Source organism: Pelobates fuscus, chromosome 9, assembly GCF_036172605.1.
Source record: "Pelobates fuscus isolate aPelFus1 chromosome 9, aPelFus1.pri, whole genome shotgun sequence".
NCBI lineage: Eukaryota > Metazoa > Chordata > Amphibia > Anura > Pelobatidae > Pelobates > Pelobates fuscus.
Window position 1 is genome coordinate 142,085,109 of NC_086325.1, and position 22,350 is coordinate 142,107,458.

At 45.1% G+C, this 22,350-nt stretch overlaps 1 protein-coding gene across 1 annotated transcript in view; it reads left to right on the forward strand.

Annotated features, from left to right (window-relative positions):
- TBC1D13 (TBC1 domain family member 13) overlaps positions 1–22,350 on the forward strand; it is a 36,910-nt gene that overhangs the window by 6,188 nt on the left and 8,372 nt on the right. The window contains exons 5-7 of the mRNA XM_063432628.1: positions 13,513–13,612; positions 15,786–15,868; positions 18,565–18,724. Of these exons, the coding sequence (XP_063288698.1) occupies positions 13,513–13,612; positions 15,786–15,868; positions 18,565–18,724 (343 nt within the window). The remainder of the gene's footprint in view (positions 1–13,512; positions 13,613–15,785; positions 15,869–18,564; positions 18,725–22,350) is intronic.

A 22,350-nucleotide genomic window follows, 5' to 3' on the forward strand; every position in this document is an offset into this window, starting at 1 on the left:
GTTCTTAGCCTAATTGCAGGGCGTGGCAAGGCTTCCCCCGCCCTGCAGAGCTCAGTGGGTGAACATGGATTATTTTTTATTTTTTTTTAATTGCGTCGGTTATTATGGCTTTTTATTTGCCCTTTTTTGGGGCTGAAGAAAGAAGATTTTAGAAGAAAGAGAACATCGAATGGTAAGTTGTTTTTATCTCATTTTTTTTGTTTACAGGTTTTTAGTAAAGGTCCCCCCCTCATTATTTTTAGGGTGAGGGGGGTAGGTAGGGAGATACTTTTTTTTTGGGGGGGGGGCCGGGGGGGGACAGTAGGCCCCCCCCTTATTGTTAATTTTAGGGCCCCCACCCACCGCTCAGGGGTGGGGGCCGGGGGGGGACAGTAGGTCCCCCCCCCCTTATTGTTAATTTTAGGGCCCCCACCCACCGCTCAGGGGTGGGGGCCGGGGGGGGACAGTAGGTCCCCCCCCCTTATTGTTAGTTTTAGGGCCCCCACCCACCGGCTCAGGGGTGGGGGCCGGGGGGGACAGTAGGTCCCCCCTTATTGTTAATTTTAGGGCCCCCACCCACCGCTCAGGGGTGGGGGCCGGGGGGGGGGGACAGTAGGTCCCCCCCTTATTTTTAGTTTTAGGGCCCCCACCCACCGCTCAGTGTTAGGTTTAGGGCCCCCACCCACCGGCTCAGGGGTGGGGGCCGGGGGGGGGGGGGGGACAGTAGGTCCCCCCCTTATTGTTAATTTTAGGGCCCCCACCCACCGCTCAGGGGTGGGGGCCGGGGGGGACAGTAGGTGCCCCCCCCCTTATTGTTAGTTTTAGGGCCCCCACCCACCGGCTCAGAAATCTCTATATATAGTGTTTGCATGCAAAGTTTGGAGTAGGAGGGGGGCGGGTGTAGAAAGCGAGCTGAGCTGTCAGTCAGACAGCTCAGCTCGCGAACGCGCATTCCGCGCACATGCGCAGTAAAGCGCTGAGTTTCTTCATAGGGCGGCTGTCAATGCTGCTCTATGAAGAACGCGATTGGTGCAGCGCGAAGCTGCGCATGCGCACCACATCGCGATGACGCTTCTCTCAGAGAAGCGTCCTATTGGGCCCCGCGATTTTGTCATTTTGACGAAAAAGAGGGCGCGGCATGGCTGGGAGCTCGGCGCTGGAACGGAGGTAAGTTTTTAATATAAAAACGCTCCGAAAATTATTTTAAATAAATTAAAGTTCATATAAAAGCAAGAAGGAAGGCTGGGGGACCTGTCTGTCTTGCTTTTATATGTTGACTATAGAGTCCCTTTAATGGCTTATTCAATAACTGAGAAATTGCAGTGAATTAAATACCAAATTGTCACTAAGCTTTCTCCAATGCTGCTAGTCGTTTTTTTTTTTTTTTTTTTTTATTATTATTTTTTTTTTTTTTAAGGGACAATCTAAAGACCAAAGTAACATCAGCTAAATTAAGTGGTTTTGGTGAATAGATCATGCACCTGCAGTGTCACTGTTCAATTCTCTGCCATTTAGGAATTAACTCACTTTTATGCAGTCCTAGTCATAACCGTTGAGACTCATACAGATTCCCTGCACACTTCCAGAAAACAAGCTTATTTGCTTAGTTTCCCTTATTGCAAGAGCGTTTAGAATCACTTATCTCCTGCTATGTTGATGACCTGCAACAGCCTCTTGTGTGATTAAAGTTCAATTAACAGAGCAGGAGAGATAATAATGTCTAAATTAAACACACTGTGCTGTAAGATCTGATTGACAAGGTAACCTTTTTTCATATAGGCTGTTGCGTCACAGTGGAGAATTATGGCGAGGGCTGCATAAGCAAAGCGTTTTAACTCCTAAATGGCAGAAAATTGAGCATTCAGACTGCACGGGCATGATCTATATACGAAAACTGCTTCATTAAGCTGAAGCTGTTTTGGTGCATATAGTGTCCCTTTAAATATTGCAATCCAATATAAAGCCCACAGGGTGAAAATACTTGCTGTTCATGTTAGATAATAAAAGAGGAAGGATTTTCAAGATTAAGATAAAACAAAAAAGTGTAAATGATAACCAGTTACACTGCGATAACCAGTTCTGGTTGCATTTTATACAACTTTTTTCAATTTTTCTGTATTGGAACTGTGCAGATATTATCTCCACTAGATTATAAGGTTCTTTCTCACTGGAAAACTGAATTTTATTTTATTTTAAATATAATAGATCTATATAATAGATTTTTACATCCGTAGAGTGCATTTATTTCAAAGCAGATCTGCTGTTTTGTTTGTTTAATCTTTTCATCTTTTCATGCAATTCTTGTAATTCAATTTACGTTTCCTTTGTTTGAGGCCATCTGCATCTCACAATTCACAGTTAAAGGACCACTCTAGGCACCCAGACCACTTCAGCTTAATGAGGTGGTCTGGGTGCCAGGTCCTTCTAGGGTTAACCCATTTTTTCATAAACATAGCAGTTTCAGAGAAACTGCTATGTTTATGAATGGGTTAAGCCTTCCCCCTATGTCCTCTAGTGGCTGTCTCATTGACAGCCGCTAGAGGCGCTTGCGTGCTTCTCACTGTGATTTTCACAGTGAGAGCACGCCAGCGTCCATAGGAAAGCATTATGAATGCTTTCCTATGTGACCGGCTGAATGCGCTCGCAGCTCTTGCCACGCGTGCGCATTCAGCCGACGGGGAGGAGAAGAGGCGGATCGGAGGAGGAGAGCTCTCCGCCCAGCGCTGGAAAAAGGTAAGATTTAACCCCTTTCCCCTTTCCAAAGCCGGGCGGGAGGGGGTCCCTGAGGGTGGGGGCACCCTCAGGGCACTCTAGTGCCAGGAAAACAAGTATGTTTTCCTGGCACTAGAGTGGTCCTTTAAGTCAAGAATTGTCAGTAGTTCAAAATGAAGTTCAAATTAAGGAACGACTGTATTCCTAAGTCTGACCTATCTTTTCCAGTTAAAACCTGGAAAAAAAAAAGTTTTTTTGTTTACCTGCCTTTATTTTAGCGTTGAGGATCCCATGGTACTGCCATCCGCTCCGCCTCCCGTGACATCATTAGGTATATAAGCCAGTGGCCAATCCAATGCTCCTCACAGCGGAGTGTTGAAAACTGATGTGCATGCATATTTGAATGCTCCTCACAGAAAAGCATTGCGACAGCCACTAGACCAGAGGTTAACCTTTTTAACCTTGCAATGTATATTTTGGCTATTTTGTCAGTGACCGTTCTCACTACAGTGAATAGCCATGTGAGTGTAACTTGAATGCTGGTTGACCTCAGACACCTGTCTTATTTTACCCAGGGAAAGACAACCAGCATTCTGATATCGCAGTCAAAACATAGAGAAGCTCATTAGGTTACATAGGTTAGGTTGCATATTTTTTTGCCTTGTTTTGTTTTTTTAGACCACCAGGCTTCTGCACGTGTGAATTCATAGTGGGTTTTGAATTCTCGCCCAAAGTATCCCATTTAGAAAAGTCTCCAGGTCATGTATATTTACAATTTGACAATTTTTAAAACATTTTTTGTTATTTTACATTCACATTGAATTCCAGAAAATTCCCACTTTATTTTTTTTTTTTTTAAATTCTTTATTTTTGCACACGATAGTTAAGGCAAGAATCATACAACTTGAAGGCTTGCGCAGAAGCCAAAATACACACGAACAGTTTTGTAAATGCAATAATGCAAAAACAGCACATAGTACAAGCCACCTTGGAAATTCTATACAACTTGACCCCCATCGAGGGTTTTATATTGTTTATACAGCATCAGTATTTAAATTCCTCACTGTTGCCCGAGGGTGTCATAACAGTAACGGTACGATTGTGTGTCCTGCACAGAAGCCTTTGTGTAAGAGAGCAATCTTAAGAAAACAATCTTAGTCGACATCTGTCCCCTAGACACGCCTAACCCTAAGTTCCATGGCACCTGCTCCCCATTGGGGATTTGGTATTATGCTATACGTTTTGGCTTTCGTCTTCCGATGTCAATTCGATTAAAGGACCAGGAACACAAGGTAGCGTGTCCGGTTAGCAGTAGCCAACGGTGGTCATACAAGATGTCAACTTATAGCAAAAGCAAAACCACCCCGAGCTTCCCCGTACAGGTCATCTCAGTCAACTGACTCTAATTGGAGGTAGTTTATAAGTCTCAGGCATCTACAATTTGTCCTATAAGGGACCTGTCAGGAAAAAGGTATCCGGAGAATACCAAGTCTCCACCTTCCCTTATCACACTGATCGCACCTGAGGAGATGTTGGTTAGACAGGCAAAATGAGGAACCAAAGAGAATAAGACCTTCGATAAAAAGAAAAAGAAAAACCTACCCCCGAAACCCGGAAACCGAGAAACAGGGGTGGTCGTAGAAGAAAAAGAGTAAAAAGTGCAGGGAGAGAGAAGTGAGGAAGAGGTGAGGTATCGGAACCGGGACGCGGCGAGAGCGGGACGACCAGCCAGGGGTATCGCGGGACCGGAAAAAACACAAGGGCCCTCCATACCCCATATTCCTGGCGGATGTGGTCCATTTACGCAGTTCCTGCTACACTATTATCCCAGGGCTCCCAGAGTTTTATGAACTTCTCTGTCATACCCTTCACCCGTGCTGTCAGGTCGTCCATCAATCGGCAGTCTCGGATCCTTGATATCACGCCTGAGATCTCCGGACCTTCAGGAGAGAGCCAGGCTGTGGCAATAGTACGTCTAGCCCCAAGGGTTAGTTTATGTACCAAAGTCTGCTCCCGTTTGGCCCATCCATCAAGGGATCTGTTCAGTAAGTATATCCACGGATCTAGTGGTAGGGGTTTGTTAAAGGTCTGTGTCAACAGGTCTTCAACTGCCTTCCAGAAGCTACGTAGTTTCGGACAATCCCACCACATGTGGAGATATGTACAATCATCTGTATCCAGCAATCATCTGTATCCAGTTTGTGCATCTTATATAGTTTGACAGGGGTGGTATACCAGCGGAACATGGTCTTCCATGTTTGTTCTTGGAGAGTGACGCAGACGGAGGAGTTCTTGTTAGCCTCCCATATGTCCTGCCAGTCCACTCCTTCCAGAACCTCCCCCAGATCCGCCTCCCACTGGTCGGCGTAGGCCAGACGGCCCCATTCTTTGTTCTCCGTGCTAAGGTGGGCGTACAAGAGTGTTATCATTCCCTTAGGGACGGATCCCTCTCGGCATAGCTTCTCATAGAAAGTCAACCCTGTTTGCGCAGCTCCCTTTATGTGGGGTATTTTAGCGAAATCCCGAATCTGAAGATAGCGAAAGATTGTCTGTTGGTGTTAAGTGGGAATCACGTCGAAGGTCGTCAAAGAGGACTATCTGCCCATTGTGGTAAAGTTGATGAATCCGCCTTAACCCTATTCCCTCCAGATTCCGAAAATCTCTAGGAGCCATACCCGGTGGAAAATCCCTATTCCGGAGTATCGGGGTTAAGGGGGAAGGGGGAAGATGCCAGTCCGTATTTGCGATTGTTCTCGTCCCAAATGTGGAGTGAATTTTGGATGGACGGGCAAAGTGCCCGTGTCGGAGGCCTGTATTCCTTCGGGACCCACATGGTAAAGTGGGGGACGTCCCACCCCGTCATCTTGGATTCTATTTCCACCCATCGCCTCTCCTCTGTCGACGAGTGCCACATCGCAACCTGTGTCAACTGGGCTGCCAGATAGTAGAAATAGATGTTTGGTAGGCCCAGTCCCCCTCTATCCTTACGTCTGTAGAGGACCTGGCTAGATATCCTATGTCTCCTATTCTGCCATATAATTGCACCGATTGATCTTTGTAACGGTATCAGTTGGGTTTTTGTAACTCGGATCGGCAAGGCTTGGAATAAAAACAGGATACGTGGGAGGATGTTCATTTTAACCAAGTTAATCCGTCCGATCCATGAAATAGGCTTGTCCGTCCACTTCTCCAGGTCTCTGGTAAATGTTCGAAGCATGGGGTCATAATTAGCTGGGTATAGGCGTACAGGGTCAGCCGTAAGTTGTATACCCAAATACTTCAGGGCGTCTCTTTCTATTTTAAGGCCGTAGGTCTCTCGAATGCGGCGAACGGCGGTGATGTAGAATTATTAAAAATCTTTATTGAACCTGTATTGAATTATTGTACTAACTCCATTTTAATCTCACACTATGACAGACCCTCCATTTTGTCCACATTACCTGACAGATCCTCCATTCTAAACTACATTACATGACAGAATTTCCCAGCAACATTTAGTATAATGAACAGAGACTGTATTTTCTATAAAGACATGACTAACCCCGGAATTGCTGAATCTCCTGTAGTTTGCAACATAGTATAATCTGAAGGCCATGAGAACACTGTACTAATGAAATGTTCTATTCATAAAAGAACCTTGCACCTGATCACGAGACTGACATCACTAACTACGTAAAATCACGCCCAAGCCCCCCTTTCCACCGAGTAAACCTCATGCTCTGAAAGATGGCGCTTGAGCCATCCGTCCACACCCGTGTCCAGAACAATACCACCTCTCGGTGGGAGGACACCTAGCTAACCACTTAGTTTTTGAGCCAATTAATCATATTGATGGGTGGACACTGACACAGACACTTAACAATTAATCCAATTAATGATGTTTATTTACTGATATCTCGATAATCAATGATGATGCAAAATTCCCCTTAAAAGGGCCTGCGAGCCCGCTCTTTCCTCAGATGCCAATAAATTTCCTCGAAGTTATTTTAACCTGAACTCCGTGTGTCAGTCTAAATTACTTCTGCGTATACGCAATTTAATCATCTCAAATTTGGACAGGAACAGATAGACATTTAAACATCTTTGTTTATTTCTAAATTATACTATAACAATTTGGCGCCCAACGTGGGGCATCGGGCTATGGCCTCTGGCCGGTAAGCCGTCCTAAGGAAGACGCTGTTGGACGGAGGAATCCGGGGGGAAGGAAAGGGAGACTGATCACCTCCGCTTACACGGTAGAGACTTCTGCAGAGCCACCGGTATGTTCCGGCCCCTTTGATTGACCCGTCCACGTGTCTGTGACTGCTTCCCGGGAGGACATCAAAGACAGGTAATATCTTGCCCGGTGTCTTGTTACTCACTTGTTTACCTGCATTTAGTCTATCTGTTGCCTGGGTGTGTTTGTATTGGCCTGTTTTAGCTTAAGTGCCCGGGTAGAGTGTTTATCTGTGTACCCCTTTTGGGATAAAGGGGGGTGGACCTGTGGTAGTTTGCCTGGGGGTCCTATGTTTGTCTGTTTACCCCTTTTGGGATAAAGGGGGGTGGACCTGTGGTAGTTTGCCTGGGGGTCCTCTGTTTGCCTGTTTACTCCTTTTAGGAACCACGTGGCTGTGGTTGTAAGGAAAAAGGGGGGTGGACCTGTGGAAGTTTTCCTGGGGGTCTTCTTTGCCTGTTTACCTCTTTTAGGAGCCTCGTGGCTGTGGCTGTAAGGAAAAAGAGGAGGGGGGAATCTGTGGAGGGGTGTAGACTCATTGCTTCCTGGGGATTCCCCATGGTGTCACTTTGATAGCCTAGCTAGCCTCATTGTGCACATAAGCTTCGAGCGCTGAGGCTGGTGGAATTCCAATTTTTATTTGTGGCGGGCGGATTCAAGCAGGCATTGCTTGTCTCCAGCACCACGTGGTAGTGAGACTTACGGGTGGGTCCGTAGGGGCGCTACGGGAGTGAGGATAGAGGTGGCCACACTTAGTGGACTGCTGTAACGAGGGAGGCTATACAGGATTCGGAGAGGATCGCTGTTAAGGCCGTAGGTCTCTTGAATGCGGCGAACGGCGGTATCTGGCAAATGAATCGGCATTGCACTGGTTTTGCCCATGTTGGCCTTATAACCAGACGTCGCGCCATACTCACTGATGACTTCTTGTAGAGCAGCCATTGAATCCAGAGGGTTGGTAATGGTAAGGAGGATGTCATCGGCGTATGCCGATACGGTGAAATCACTATCTCCCAACCGTGCTCCCATGCTACCATGTTTGGATGGTGCCTTATAGCTTTGAGCAGAGGTTCCAGAGCCAGCACAAATAGGAGGGGGGAGAGTGGGCAGCCCTGTCTTGTTCCGTTAAACAGCCGAAATGGCGTCATAGGGGCTCCTGTGATCCGCACTTGTGCCTGTACGTTATGGTACATGGTCTTCGTGGTTGTTATGAATTCGTCTGGGAACCCCAGGTGTTTCAGCACCGTGGACAGAAATTGCCACCGCACCCTATCAAAAGCCTTTTCTGCGTCGATAGCGACCACCAGCGTCGGTATTTTTGAGGTCACTTGCTGCCAGATCAGATCGATATTCCTCCGAGTGTTCTCAAACAGCTGTCTGTCCGGAATGAAGCCCACTTGGTCGGCGTGGACCAGAGAGGTCAGTAACGGATTCAGTCTGTCTGCTTGTATATTCGCCAAGATCTTAAGATCATGGTTGATCAGCGAGATAGGCCTGTAGTTTTCCAGTACGAGTGGGTCCTTATCGGGTTTGGGTATCAGTACGATTGTTGCGAGGGCCATGGACGGATCCAGCCGACCTCCCTGCCTGAGATCGGTAAAGAGCCTGGTCAGTGGAGGCACTAATTCTTCCTTAAATATTTTGTAATAGGAGCCATCTAAACCATCAGGTCCCGGTGCCTTATTGCCTTTCAAGGTAGAAATGGCTTTACATACTTCCTCCTCGGAGATATCAGCCGCAAGAGTACTCACTGCCTCCCTCTTGAGTTTAGTCATCCCAAGTTTATTGAGGTATTCGAGTATGGTCCTTTCCTCACTTTCATCACATGTCTGCTGATCCGGCGTATGGTTTGTATAATTGCTTATAGAAGTTTTCAAACACCCGAGCGATCTCGTCGGGCCTCGTTTTGGTCCTGCCATTGGTCCTGGTGTCTTATGGCTGTTATATGAGAACGTTCCTGTCTGGGACGCAGAGTCCTGGCAAGGAGCGAGTCCATTTTGTTGGATTTTTCGTAAAAAGACCGCCTCGACCATACCATGGAGCGCGCCGCATCGTCTAACAGCAAAGTCCGGATATCCCTCCTAACCACCTCCAATCGTTCGTAGGTCACCGCATCAGGGGCCATTTGGTGTTTCAGTTCAAGGGTCCTCAGCTGTTCCAGCAGATTTTCCAATCGAAAATGTTTCAGTTTCTTTCGTCTGGTAGCCAGCTTTATGAGGGATCCCCTGATGACAGCTTTGTGGGCTGCCCAGATTGTGCTCGCAGGAACATCCGGGGTATCGTTCGTGTCAAAATATTCAAGAATTTCCAGTCGGATCTGTTCCCTCAAGGCGGGGTCCTGTAATAAGGACGTGTTTAACCTCCAATTCCATGAAGAGGCCACGCAGAGGCTGCCCAAAGTGATGGTCACATCGGCGTGGTCCGACCATGAGATGTTACCGACTCTCGAGTTGACTTTCCTGGGCATCCCCACTGCATTGGCTAAGAAGAGATCGATCCGTGAATACGTACCATGCGGCGCCGAGTAGTACGTGTAATCCTTGTCCCCCGGGTGGTGGGCGCGCCAGACATCCACTAGACCAGAGTCCGTCAAAAACCGGTTGAGCAACCGGTCTTGGCCCCCTCGGCCTTGGGACCTCGGGGTACCGTCCCTCGTGCTCCTGTCTAGTGCCGGGTTCGGAGTGGCATTGAAATCCCCTCCAACATAAACCATACCATGGGGCAACGCCGCAATTTTCTCCTGGAGATTCTGCCAGTAGGCCGGGTCCGGCTGGTTTGGGGCATACACATTGATGAGATGAATCGTATGCGAGTGCAAGATACCCGAGACTATCATATACCGCCCCTCCGGGTCTGACTCTTGGGCCATTTTCCTAAAGGGGCAGCTGGTTCTGACAAGGATGGCCACCCCATTGCGTTTGCGAAGTGACCTGGATTCATAGGAACCTTTGAAGACATGGTCCTTCAGGCCAAACTTGGCCTGCTTAGGGAGGTGTGTTTCCTGTATAAATGCTATATCTGTATGTAGCCTCTTGAGTTCCTTAAACAATAAGCGACGCTTCCTGGGGGAGTTGAGACCCTTGACGTTCAAAGTAGTGATTTTAAGTGTCATCGTGTGTCACGGTCATCACTGCTTCTGGACACCGGGACATATGGGTCCCCGCCCCCCCCCGAATCCCCCGACCCCACCAAGATCCCCCCACACCCCCCGCCCCCCAGCTCCGCACCTCTTAGAGAGAGAACAAAGAAAGAGAAAAGAAAAGGGAGAGAAGAACCAAGGCATCCAAACCCAATTGGATGCAGAGAAGCACTGGTCTCACCAGTAGCCAGTGTTTTGTGGGTAGCGTGTTCCCTCATCTCCCACCACGATCAACGCGATAAGGGAGCAAGGATCCCTGAGCTCCCACTCCATCGCGCCCGCCAAGACCTTTATAGACCTAAGTAGGGCCCCCACCGGTTATAGGTCCATATGAAACAGGAAGTCTACCACTGGGTTCCCCATATCAGTCACCATTCTACTTCCAGTCAGTGGGGCCCATGGAGCGGTGTTAACCCTCCACCCGTCTGGGGCCTGAGCTAAGTCAGAGCGGGTCAGTCCTTGAGGGCGAGCCCCGGTGCCAGAGTCTGAAATGATCTCCCAGGGGGAGATCCACCAAGCTCCCCTACCCGTCTGCAAACCCGTAGCGTCCACAGCGGAGCAACATGTATAGGGATCACACCGCAAGTAATACATAAAGTTGAAAATGTGAACCCCAGTAGGAGTAAGCGCAAAACAGTGATAAACATATATGTCAAACCATGGGTACAGAGCATGTAGTGTAAGTACAGTAATAAAGCAGCGAGGTCAGCCACAGTATACGGCCCATGTATGGATGAAGTGCCACTGCCATGCGGGGGGGTAAAGCAGGGCAAGCCCCACAGAGTGCCTCCTGTGGGCCGCCACGCCCCCCAGAGGGAAAACCCCGCAGTGCGGAGAATTAAAAGGTAAAAATGAAAACAAAAGGAAAGGATGGCAAAGGAAAAGGTACAGTGATCTCATAACATAGGCGGCATATCAACACAGTTACAGGCTAGTTACAATAAACGTGGCTGGTTCAGTTCCATCCTGGTGTAGCATAACCTAGGGACAGACAGGGCAGTAACCGGATGCCCGGTAGACTGGTGTCCTCGGGTCAGCGCACCAAGCCCGTTGAAAAGGCCCGTGCTTTGGTAGACACCCAGCCCCGCACCCCCCCAAACCAAGTGAGGGGTACCCGGGCGGCCAAAAACCCTCCGTTCTGTGACAGAAGTGGCATGTACAAAATAAGGGAAAACCGTTAACCGGGGGTAATAAGTGTTCCTGCAGAGGAGTCCCGCAGTGAAAGCCTTAAATAAAGGTAAAAGGGGGGTAAGAGAAGCACCTCTGGTCTGGACCCGGCCAGGGCTTTAAACGCCCTGCAATGACCCCAGCCCCACAGCCCGCTCCCCCACCCAAGCGGAAGGTAGGTGACAGCCCCTCTGGCCCGTGCAGACCCCCCTCATCAGACCCCACCCCAGGGGGGAAAGCAAAAAGACACCCCTCCGAGGTCGGACCCAAAAGGCCGGAGCCCATCGGGTACGGTTGTGAGAAAGGCATATACGATACCCTGCGATCATCAGCGATGGCTCCTGGCTCCAGCGGCACTCCAGTCGTTCGGCAGCTGAGGGAGGTCGTCAAGGTACAGGGAGACGTCTGGGATCTCTGGGGGTGGTGGCACTCCAAGGTTCTGCAGGAAACGCTGGGGGTCGCCACCAGGTGACAGAGTGTGCGCCCGGTCTCCCCGGAACACCAGCAGCTGAAAAGGGAAGCCCCAGGCATACTTCAGGCCTGTTCCTCGTAAGGCCTCAGTGATCGGCCGCCACTCCCTCCGGCGTTGCAGTGTTGATGGCGCCAGATCGTGGTATAGGGAAATAGCAGCCCCATCGTGCCGGATGGGCCCATCACGGCTTTTTTTCATGAGGGCCTCCTTAGTGCCGAAGTAGAGGAAGCGCACAATGACGTCCCGCGGGGTGTTGATGTCAGCCCTCTGGGCTCGCAGGGCTCTGTGCACCCGCTCAATGTGCCACTGTTCTTGAGGGAGGCCAGGGAGGAGAGGCCGTAGGAGGGAAAGCAGGGTCTCCCGCAGGTTTTCGTCCCGCACCTCAGGGAGCCCTCTAAGGCGGAGGTTGTTTCTCCGGGACCTATTTGCCATGTCCTCCAGTGCCAGGTCAGTCTGACCATGCAGGCCGCCATCCGGTTCACCCTTTCGGCTACGTCGTTGTGGGCTCGTGCGGTGTCCATGCGGTCCTCCAGGGCTGCAGTGCGTTCACCCAAGGCCCCTATATCTGCCTGGAGCACGGCCATCGGCCTGGCTATTTCTCCAGCCAGGAAAGCCCTGACTTCAGCCAGCTTGGCCAGGACAGTATCCTGTTCAGCGGTCGACGCCTCAGTGTCGGCCCGGGTCGGGATGCGCGGAGATCCTCCGTCGCCATCTTGGCTCCCCGTCCGACTATGCCGTTGCATGGCGAAGTGGTCGAGGACGGAGGCCCCTGCTTTTTCCCCTGCTTCTTAGGTATCCTCCTCTCCATGTTTGGGGACCCGTTGTGGGGAAATTATCGTAAAAATAGGTAGCTTTTGTGGGCTTAAAGGCGCGGTGAGTGCGGAGCTCTACTGAAACACGTCTAGGTTCATCGACGGTTCGGCTACGCCCCCAGAAAATTCCCACTTTAGTCACTATACAAATGAGGTTTATGCAATAAATTTGAATTAAATTGAAATCCAGATGGCAACATTTAGGCTGGCATAACTAATGTGTATTTGAGCCTACATTTTACCTTAATTCTTTTCAGTACAATTTAAGTTTTCTTAAAACATTTAAAAATCTTTGTATAATGCTTTAATTTTATTGCAAATTATCATTACAATGATTGTATTGCCACAACAGCATGAACAAGCCTTATTCCCTCATACATTTTGAAACGATAACATGGCAAGCAAAGGGGCTGCACTTTGAAAGAACAGTTGAGCATAAACATGTGCAGTGAAGTTGGTTATCAGAGGTAGCATAACACGTCATAAGAAAATAATTAATTATCATTAACACAATTCTATGTGGGTGGTCAAAGAGTAAATTATTTACGCTATAACATAGAACCCCCTCAGCTGGTCCACGGGATGGGGAGGGAGGGGGAGAGAGGGCCCAAGTGAGACTGGAACCAAATCTTGGCTGAGGATCGCCGCGTCCTCTGCTTTCAATCTGCCTTGTATTCCTCAAGACAGTCCGGCACGGGCACTGACTCTCAGAACCTGGGTCAGGTACTCAGCAGGTATTCCTCTAGTAGTTATAGTTCTATCAGGCTAAAGAGAGGGTAACTTTGTCGGCAAATCAGCTGTATTACAGGCTAAATCCGAGGAGCCCCAGCCATGTGCGACCTACTCGGTTGGCTGCCAGGCCCTGCCCCCTCCTCCCCCCAAATTATTATTATTATTTTTTTTTAATACCTATGTGTTTACCAGGAAAATAATCACTGTGACTCCAAATGTTGTATTAAGGAACTTTGTCCCGTTTTGTTGATGGGTTTAATGTGATTCCTGATTCTTCTTCTTTCAGGGACACCTACTCCCACTTCTTGAAAGACATGATCATCCAACCTGGAATCGCCAAAGTCAAGTTTGGAATATCCAGAGAGGATGTAACTTTAGAAGATCACGTAAGTGGAGATCTGTGTGGAGTAATGAAAAGATCTGTAGTGCCCACACTCTTTCCTCCACGGTTATTTTTGTATAAATTTTGTAAGTTGGTTGTCCAGAGAGTTATGTAAAAAGATCTTTCACATCCTTTTGGAAATGACTCTCCTCTGAGTCCAGGCTTTTAGTAACTGGACAGGAGTTCTGAATGAAATGGAATCCCACCAGATATTCCAGCCCCTATCAATGTACCTTTCAACTCTGTAGCATTACTAACTGCTGAAGTTTAAAATTTTCTGCAAGAGTTTACAGACCTAATTATGAACTTACCATAACTTGCTGATTAGTAAAATCAACCCATCAGTGTGTCTATACCTTAAATAGTTTGACACTGCTCAGAAATCCTCTTGTAGATTCTGTTAATTGTGGATGTTCAGCCCCTGGCAGCTCTTTTATTCATCAAATCGTATGAATGGAGTGGCTGAATAATTTGTGAGAAGCCATACCAGAGGCATCATAAACATATTCTTCCTAATTTTGTGAATTGGGTATAACAGAACATTTGCACAAATAATTAAAAGCACATATGTGAACCTGCAGCTCAAGAAAACCGCGAAAACTGTTGATGAGAGGTAGGAACGTCAAGCTGTATAAAAAATGGACCTCAAAGTAGGAAGTGTAACATTTTCCTTGGACACCAGAGGGAGAAGCGTCAGGTGTATAGCTGCTCTAATGTTTGCAAATTACTGCAGTTACAAACTTATGTGGACAGTAGGCCTTCTTGCTTTGTAATCTATTTAATTGTGCTATTTAGAGTGCTTACAGATTCATGTTAAAGGAACACTATAGGCACCAAAACAGCTTTATGGAGCAGTTTTGGTGTATAGATCATGCTCCATGCAGTCTCACTGCTCAAGTTGCTGCCATTTAGGAGTTAAATCCCTTTTCTCTCTGTTACAGTAGGCCTAGCCACACCTGATACAGGCTGTATGAAAAGAATGGTTTCATTTTCAATTCAATGTTTACTTGCTTTAGAAGCTTTTATCTCTTACTCTGTATATTGAACTTTAACCCCTTAAGGACACATGACATGTGTGACATGTCATGATTCCCTTTTATTCCAGAAGTTTTGTCCTTAAGGGGTTAAAAGAACACTATAGGGTCAGGAACACAAACGTTTTCCTAACCCTATAGTATTAAAACCACCATCAAGCCCCCCCGTGGCCCCTCTTGCCTCCCTAAATATAGTAAATTCTTACTTGTATTCAAGTCTGGATCTGCTAGCTCTGGCTCTGACCTGCCTCTGTCTGCTGACATCATCCCAAGTGGTGGCCTGAGCCAATCACAATGCTTCCCCATGAGATTGGCTGACACTGTGAAGGAGGCAGATCAGGGGCAGAGCCAGCACAATTCAAACAGTCCTGGCCAATCAGCATCTGCTCATAGATATGAATTGAATCAATGAACCTCTATGATGAAAGTTTAGTGTCTGCATGCAGAGGGTGGAGATGCATTTTAGGCAGCAATGACCCAGGAAGGATCTCTAGCAGCCATCCGAGTAGTTGCCTGCGAACTTATCACTAGGCTATAATGTAAACACTGCATTTTCTCTGAAAAGACAGTGTTTACAGCAAAAAGCCTGAAGGGAATGATTCTACTCACAAGAACACATGCATTAAACTGTAGTTGTTCTGGTGACTATTGTGTCCCTTTAATTACATACAGGGGGATCCTGCAGGGTCTGGACAACTATTTACAGAGCAGAAGATACGAAATTCTAAATTAAACAGAATGTGCAATAAAGTATAAACGTTAGATCTCTCTTTCCAGGGAGGGTTTAGGAAGGCTGTTCAAGTGACATGCAGGAAGGTGTGACTAAGGCTGTGTAAACTCCTACATGGCAGAGAATTGAGCAGTGGGACTGCAGGGGTTATGATCTGTACAGCAAAACTGACCCATTAAGCTAAAGTTGTTTTGGTATTTATAGTGTCCTTTTAAATAAGATTATGTAATATCGCTGATGGATTGAGAAGGAGACTGTTTTATTCACGTACCAATCTCCCTAACTTTTGGTAAAATCGAATATGCTATAATAAAATGTAATGCTATAATAAAAAAAATGCATGTTTGCCTGTACTATTTACTACGGTATTTCTTTTCTGTTTTTTCCCCTTTATAAATCTAAATTTCTGTCAGCCGCTGAATCCAAACCCAGACAGTCGATGGAACACATATTTTAAAGATAATGAAGTGTTGCTACAGATAGACAAGGATGTCAGGTAATTTTTTTTTTTTTAGGGTGAGCATTTTCTATAAAAAGAATGTAGCCAGACCAAAGTTGGCAAGAGGGAAACTTCTGAAAATTATTTGTTTTTTTTCGTTATTTACTTTTGTTGATGCATAGGTTAGCCTTTCAGCAGAGATGGTAGAGATTAAATTAATGAAAGAAGATGAAAATGCTTGGGATAGACGGTCTTTCATGACTTAAGGGACTCCCAGCCTATCACCAACAACCAATTTAACAATTCCTTATTAGTATGTCAGCCTTGGGGCCCTCCTTTGGTGTCAAGCTGTTCTAAAACCATTTCAAACCTTAATGTAAAACAACTTTGTCACGTCCCTTTAAAGCCTTAGATTTTAGATGGTAAATGACAACCTAAATGTTTATTTATAAAGTGCCAGCATATCTGTCATTGCTCTACAATAGGCTATAGAAATAGGCTGTATTTAACACAAAACAGGTTTGACATACGAGGGCCATGCTCAAGTCATCTTACATTCTGAGGTATGTAGAACACAAAAGGTCTAAGTGAAGGTGCAGTATACTGCTGATTGTTAATAATAATATAGAGTATATAAATAGTAGTATATGACATGTAAAAAAGGAGGTTAAAAAAAGAGAAAAAACAGTTTTGCTCTATTTTCGTGGCAGCCCCAGGTGGCATTTAAACCCTGCAGTGTCAACACTGCCATTCTATGTAACTGCAGGGTTAAAACAGGTGGACATGGCACCCTGACCACTTCATTAAGATGAAGTGGTCTGGGTGCCCATAGTGTCCCTTTAATGATAACCATGGCAGAAGTGTTGAGTAAGAGAGAAATTATCTAGCTATTTCATATGCTTAAGAAATATTTTGTTTTTTTCAGACACAGGTCATTGGCCAAACAGGGGAACAGAATAGTGAAGTCCAAAGCAGGCAGACACTAAGATTTTAGATAAATATTATACTTGGCATCTCTACTTAACTACTGCTTAATCTTTACAAAAAGGTCAGTGAATCTGAGAATCTTCTATGTAAGCATTATCTTAAAGAGATAGGGCAAGTACCACAACCACTGCAGTGCACTGAAGTTGTTATGGTGCCAGGAGTATCCTGGTGCTTCCTGATATTAAACCGTCACTTTAAGAACTTTAAGAGACTTAACTGGTGTCTAACTGTCTGGTGCCTACAGTTTTTCTGAGCTGCTTTGGTAAAATGGGAGTTCTTTCTTCCACATTATCCTAAAAAGTTGGGACATTATTCATTTGAGACCCGTCAGCTGACATTCTTAGCCTGGGATTATTACCCCAGCTTGGTATGGTAATGTTTAAGAATGAACTGCTGCTTTGTCATATCAGCTTAGAAAGGCAGGACCATGGGTATCCAAAAGAGACAGATAAGTGACAAACCATTCTTGAACAGTTTTACAGTTTACCATTCGTCCATGCCAGGTGAGTCTTGGAACCATAACTACCACAATCACACAGTGCTGGTTAGGGGGCATAGAGTGTTAATTTAATATAAATATTTACAGCCATTTTCATACACCAATGTTCATACAACCAGTTTTAGAAGATATGTGAAGGAAGCTAGAAGGTAAAAACAATTCAATACCTTCTTTATCAATCTAAAAATTTGTACAGCGTTGACAAATATTTTACATTAAATAGACTGGTAAAAAAAAGATTGTTGTGTCAAGACTTTAATTTTTTATAAACCAGGCTTTGAGTATTTGTAGCTCAGCAAATATTAGTTCAAAGTGGTTTATAAATTGTACACTAATGGAAGTATGGAAGTCCCCTAGACAGCCAAGGTTACAGAAGTGTTTTAGGGGATTGGCAAATGGTTTGTGCTTACTGCGATCTTTAAAGGGACACTCTAAGCACCAGAACCACTACAGCTTAATGTAGGGGTTCTGGGGAAAAAAACAACTGTCCCTGCAGGCTCAGCATTGTAAGCGCTGCATTTTCTCTTTGAGGATAAGCTGATTGGCAAATTAATAAAAGCTTTATTTTGCTTAAAAGGGGGGCCTGAATCTAAATAGTTAATATAACACTCAAGCATTTTGTATAAATATTTATATTCCTAACACTAGAGTGTTCCTTTAAAAGTTAAAATGTAGATTTGAATATCTTGGTCATTAAATCCACATACCATAGAACAGCTGCAGGCAAGCCTTGAGGGGGTGGGGGGGTGGGGCGCATACCTTCTGTAGTTATTTTTCTAATAGATAAACCCTTGTTAATACTGCACATAATGCAATCATTTGAACATACTTTGCTGTAATATTTTAGTTGGTTACCACCCCAATGTACAGATGCACCATTTCCCATACAAAGGGTATAGAAAAAAAACTCATACGTTCAGAGATAATTAGGGATGATGGAGAATGGTGGACATATTTTCAGTAATCACTTCAAATGCAGGGTCTACCATTCTCCAAGTTAACTACCTTTGGGTCTACAGTTGGCCATGTTCCTATATTTGGATCTTGCAAATAGCAACGTTCTGAGATATGTTCCCGTTCATCGTGGCACTATCTTTATAATACAGTGCTGCAGGATCTATTAGTGCTGTATAAATAATCTTCATTGTAATGCTGACCTGCAATGGTGAATATTTATCTTATGAAATGACTGACCCATAACTGGTTTGTTTGTATTGAGTGCCTTCACGTGCAGTTACTTCCATCTTTGTCTTTTCTGATATACCAGGAGGCTTTGCCCTGACTTTTCATTTTTCATCAAGGCTACGGATTATCCCTGTCTTTTGATAATGGATCCCGAGAATGAATACGAGACTTTGCGAAAGCGCGTGGAACAGACCACGCTGAAGTCTCAGACTGTGGCACGGAACCGGAGTGGCCTCACTAATGTAAGGAAGGCCTGTGTGTGTCTGTGCCTGTGTGTGTGTGTGTGTGTGTATAAACCATGGAAATGAGAAGGAGTACAAGAGCACTGCAAAATCTTGAATGCATTAAAAAAGCTTAAATATAAATTAACAAAGAAATACTAGAACTCATTGGCATGTTTTAAAGTCGGAGTGTGGACTATAATGAAATATTATTAAATATGAATTTACCGAAAAGGATACACACACCTCCTGTCAAGGTTCAAAATTGCAAATAGAAATTCATCCCTGACAGCAATAGCTTTTTAGCAATGGCTGCTACCATGTCTAATATTAATAGATAATACAACTGAGCACAAGCAGTTTAAAGTTCTATAGACATATACAGGGAGTGCAGAATTATTAGGCAAATGAGTATTTTGACCACATCATCCTCTTTATGCATGTTGTCTTACTCCAAGCTGTATAGGCTCGAAAGCCTACTACCAATTAAGCATATTAGGTGATGTGCATCTCTGTAATGAGAAGGGGTGTGGTCTAATGACATCAACACCCTATATCAGGTGTGCATAGTTATTAGGCAACTTCCTTTCCTTTGGCAAAATGGGTCAAAAGAAGGACTTGACAGGCTCAGAAAAGTCAAAAATAGTGAGATATCTTGCAGAGGGATGCAGCACTCTTAAAATTGCAAAGCTTCTGAAGCGTGATCATCGAACAATCAAGCGTTTCATTCAAAACAGTCAACAGGGTCGCAAGAAGCGTGTGGAGAAACCAAGGCGCAAAATAACTGCCCATGAACTGAGAAAAGTCAAGCGTGCAGCTGCCAAGATGCCACTTGCCACAAGTTTGGCCATATTTCAGAGCTGCAACATCACTGGAGTGCCCAAAAGCACAAGGTGTGCAATACTCAGAGACATGGCCAAGGTAAGAAAGGCTGAAAGACGACCACCACTGAACAAGACACACAAGCTGAAACGTCAAGACTGGGCCAAGAAATATCTCAAGACTGATTTTTTTAAGGTTTTATGGACTGATGAAATGAGAGTGAGTCTTGATGGGCCAGATGGATGGGCCCAAGGCTGGATTGGTAAAGGGCAGAGAGCTCCAGTCCGACTCAGACGCCAGCAAGGTGGAGGTGGAGTACTGGTTTGGGCTGGTATCATCAAAGATGAGCTTGTGGGGCCTTTTCGGGTTGAGGATGGAGTCAAGCTCAACTCCCAGTCCTACTGCCAGTTTCTGGAAGACACCTTCTTCATGCAGTGGTACAGGAAGAAGTCTGCATCCTTCAAGAAAAACATGATTTTCATGCAGGACAATGCTCCATCACACGCGTCCAAGTACTCCACAGCGTGGCTGGCAAGAAAGGGTATAAAAGAAGAAAATCTAATGACATGGCCTCCTTGTTCACCTGATCTGAACCCCATTGAGAACCTGTGGTCCATCATCAAATGTGAGATTTACAAGGAGGGAAAACAGTACACCTCTCTGAACAGTGTCTGGGAGGCTGTGGTTGCTTCTGCACGCAATGTTGATGGTGAACAGATCAAAACACTGACAGAATCCATGGATGGCAGGCTTTTGAGTGTCCTTGCAAAGAAAGGTGGCTATATTGGTCACTGATTTGTTTTTGTTTTGTTTTTGAATGTCAGAAATGTATATTTGTGAATGTTGAGATGTTATATTGGTTTCACTGGTAAAAATACCGTATATACTCGAGTATAAGCCGAGTTTTTTAGCACATTTTTTTGTGCTAAAAAACCCCAACTCGGCTTATACTCGAGTCAATAGTCTGTATTATGGCAATTTGCATTGCCATAATACAGACTGGGGGCTGCAGAGATGTTACTTACCTCTCCTGCAGCTCCTGTCAGCTCTCTCCTCCTCCGCGCCGTCCGTTCAGCACCTCGGTCAGCTCCCACTGCAAGTCTCGCGAGAGCCGTGGCTCTCGCGAGACTTACACTGTGAGCTGACAGAGGGAGCTGCACGGACGGCGCGGAGGAGGAGAGAGCTGACAGGAGCTGCAGGACAGGTAAGTTACAGCTCTGCCAGCCCCCCCTTCCCCCCACTGAACTGCCAATGACACTGGACCACCAGGGAAGGAGCCCCCCTCCCTGCCATGTATCAAGCAGGGAGGGGGGACGAAAAAAAAATAATGAATAATAATAATAAAAAAATTAAATAATAATACAATAATAATAATAATTAAATAAATAAAAATAATAATTAATAATAATAATAAAAAAATTTAAATAATAAAAATTTAAATAATAAAAAAAAACACCCACCCCCCACCAAGGCTCTGCAACTCTCACACACTCACACTGCACTCATACACTCACACTGCACTCATACACTCACACTGCACTCATACACTCACACTGCATTCATACACACGCTGCACTCATACACTCACACTGCACTCATACACTCACACTGCACTCATACACACACACTGCATTCATACACACACACTGCATTCATTATACACACACTGTAAATAAATATTAAATTAATATATTAATAATATATTTTTTTTAAGATCTAATTTTATTTAGAAATTTACCAGTAGCTGCTGCATTTCTCACCCTAGTCTTATACTCGAGTCAATAAGTTTTCCCAGTTTTTTTGGGTAAAATTAGGGGCCTCGGCTTATATTCGGGTTGGCTTATACTCGAGTATATACGGTAAATAATTGAAATGGGTATATATTTGTTTTTTGTTAAGTTGCCTAATAATTATGCACAGTAATAGTCACCTGCACACACAGATATCCCCCTAAAATAGCTAAAACTAAAAACTACTTCCAAAAATATTCAGCTTTGATATTAATGAGTTTTTTGGGTTTATTGAGAACATGGTTGTTGTTCAATAATAAAATTAATCCTCAAAAATACAACTTGCCTAATAATTCTGCACTCCCTGTACATGTCAGCCTAACTCACACTAAACTCTGTCAGTGTTCAGGGAGTATTTCAGATGATGCAACAAACAACTTGTTTATGTCCCCGACGATCTGAATGAATTGGGGGGACAACTCACTAATAAGTTATTTTTTTCCTTCTCATACGAAAAAAGGTGTGCAAACTTTAAGTTAAAAACATGCCTCTTGGCTTTTAGGTCCCTCCCTATACCTACCCATCTCACTTTCAGACTGGTACAATAATTACAGAAGCAGGGCATTATTGAGCAGGAGAGAAAAACATAATGCCGGAGCCTGCTCTGCATGATCACATTGATCAGTCTCCCTCTCTTCTCACGTTGTCATAATGTTGCAAGGTGAAGAGAGATCGGCACAGATCTAGATCTGTTACGCATCCCTAAGGCAATTTTCCAGCATTCCTAGGGATAGGACACTGATTGGTTAGATCAATAAAGTAGTATAGAACTTTAAACCGGTTTGAAAATTCATAAAAGGCAGTCTAGACGGGCAAGTTCTTATTTGCTGTGTCAGTCTGTTTTTAAGTAAGTGCAGATTTAGAAATACAGGAAATGCAATGGATTAAACAATTTTCATTAATGTACAGAAATTCTTTACTCCATGTTATTAGAGAATTGTGTGCAATGCATAGACTAAACTGTAAGTAAAATATATACCACAGTTCTGCACGTTTTTCATTTATTTACTTTTTCACAAACGTATGTGTTCTTGA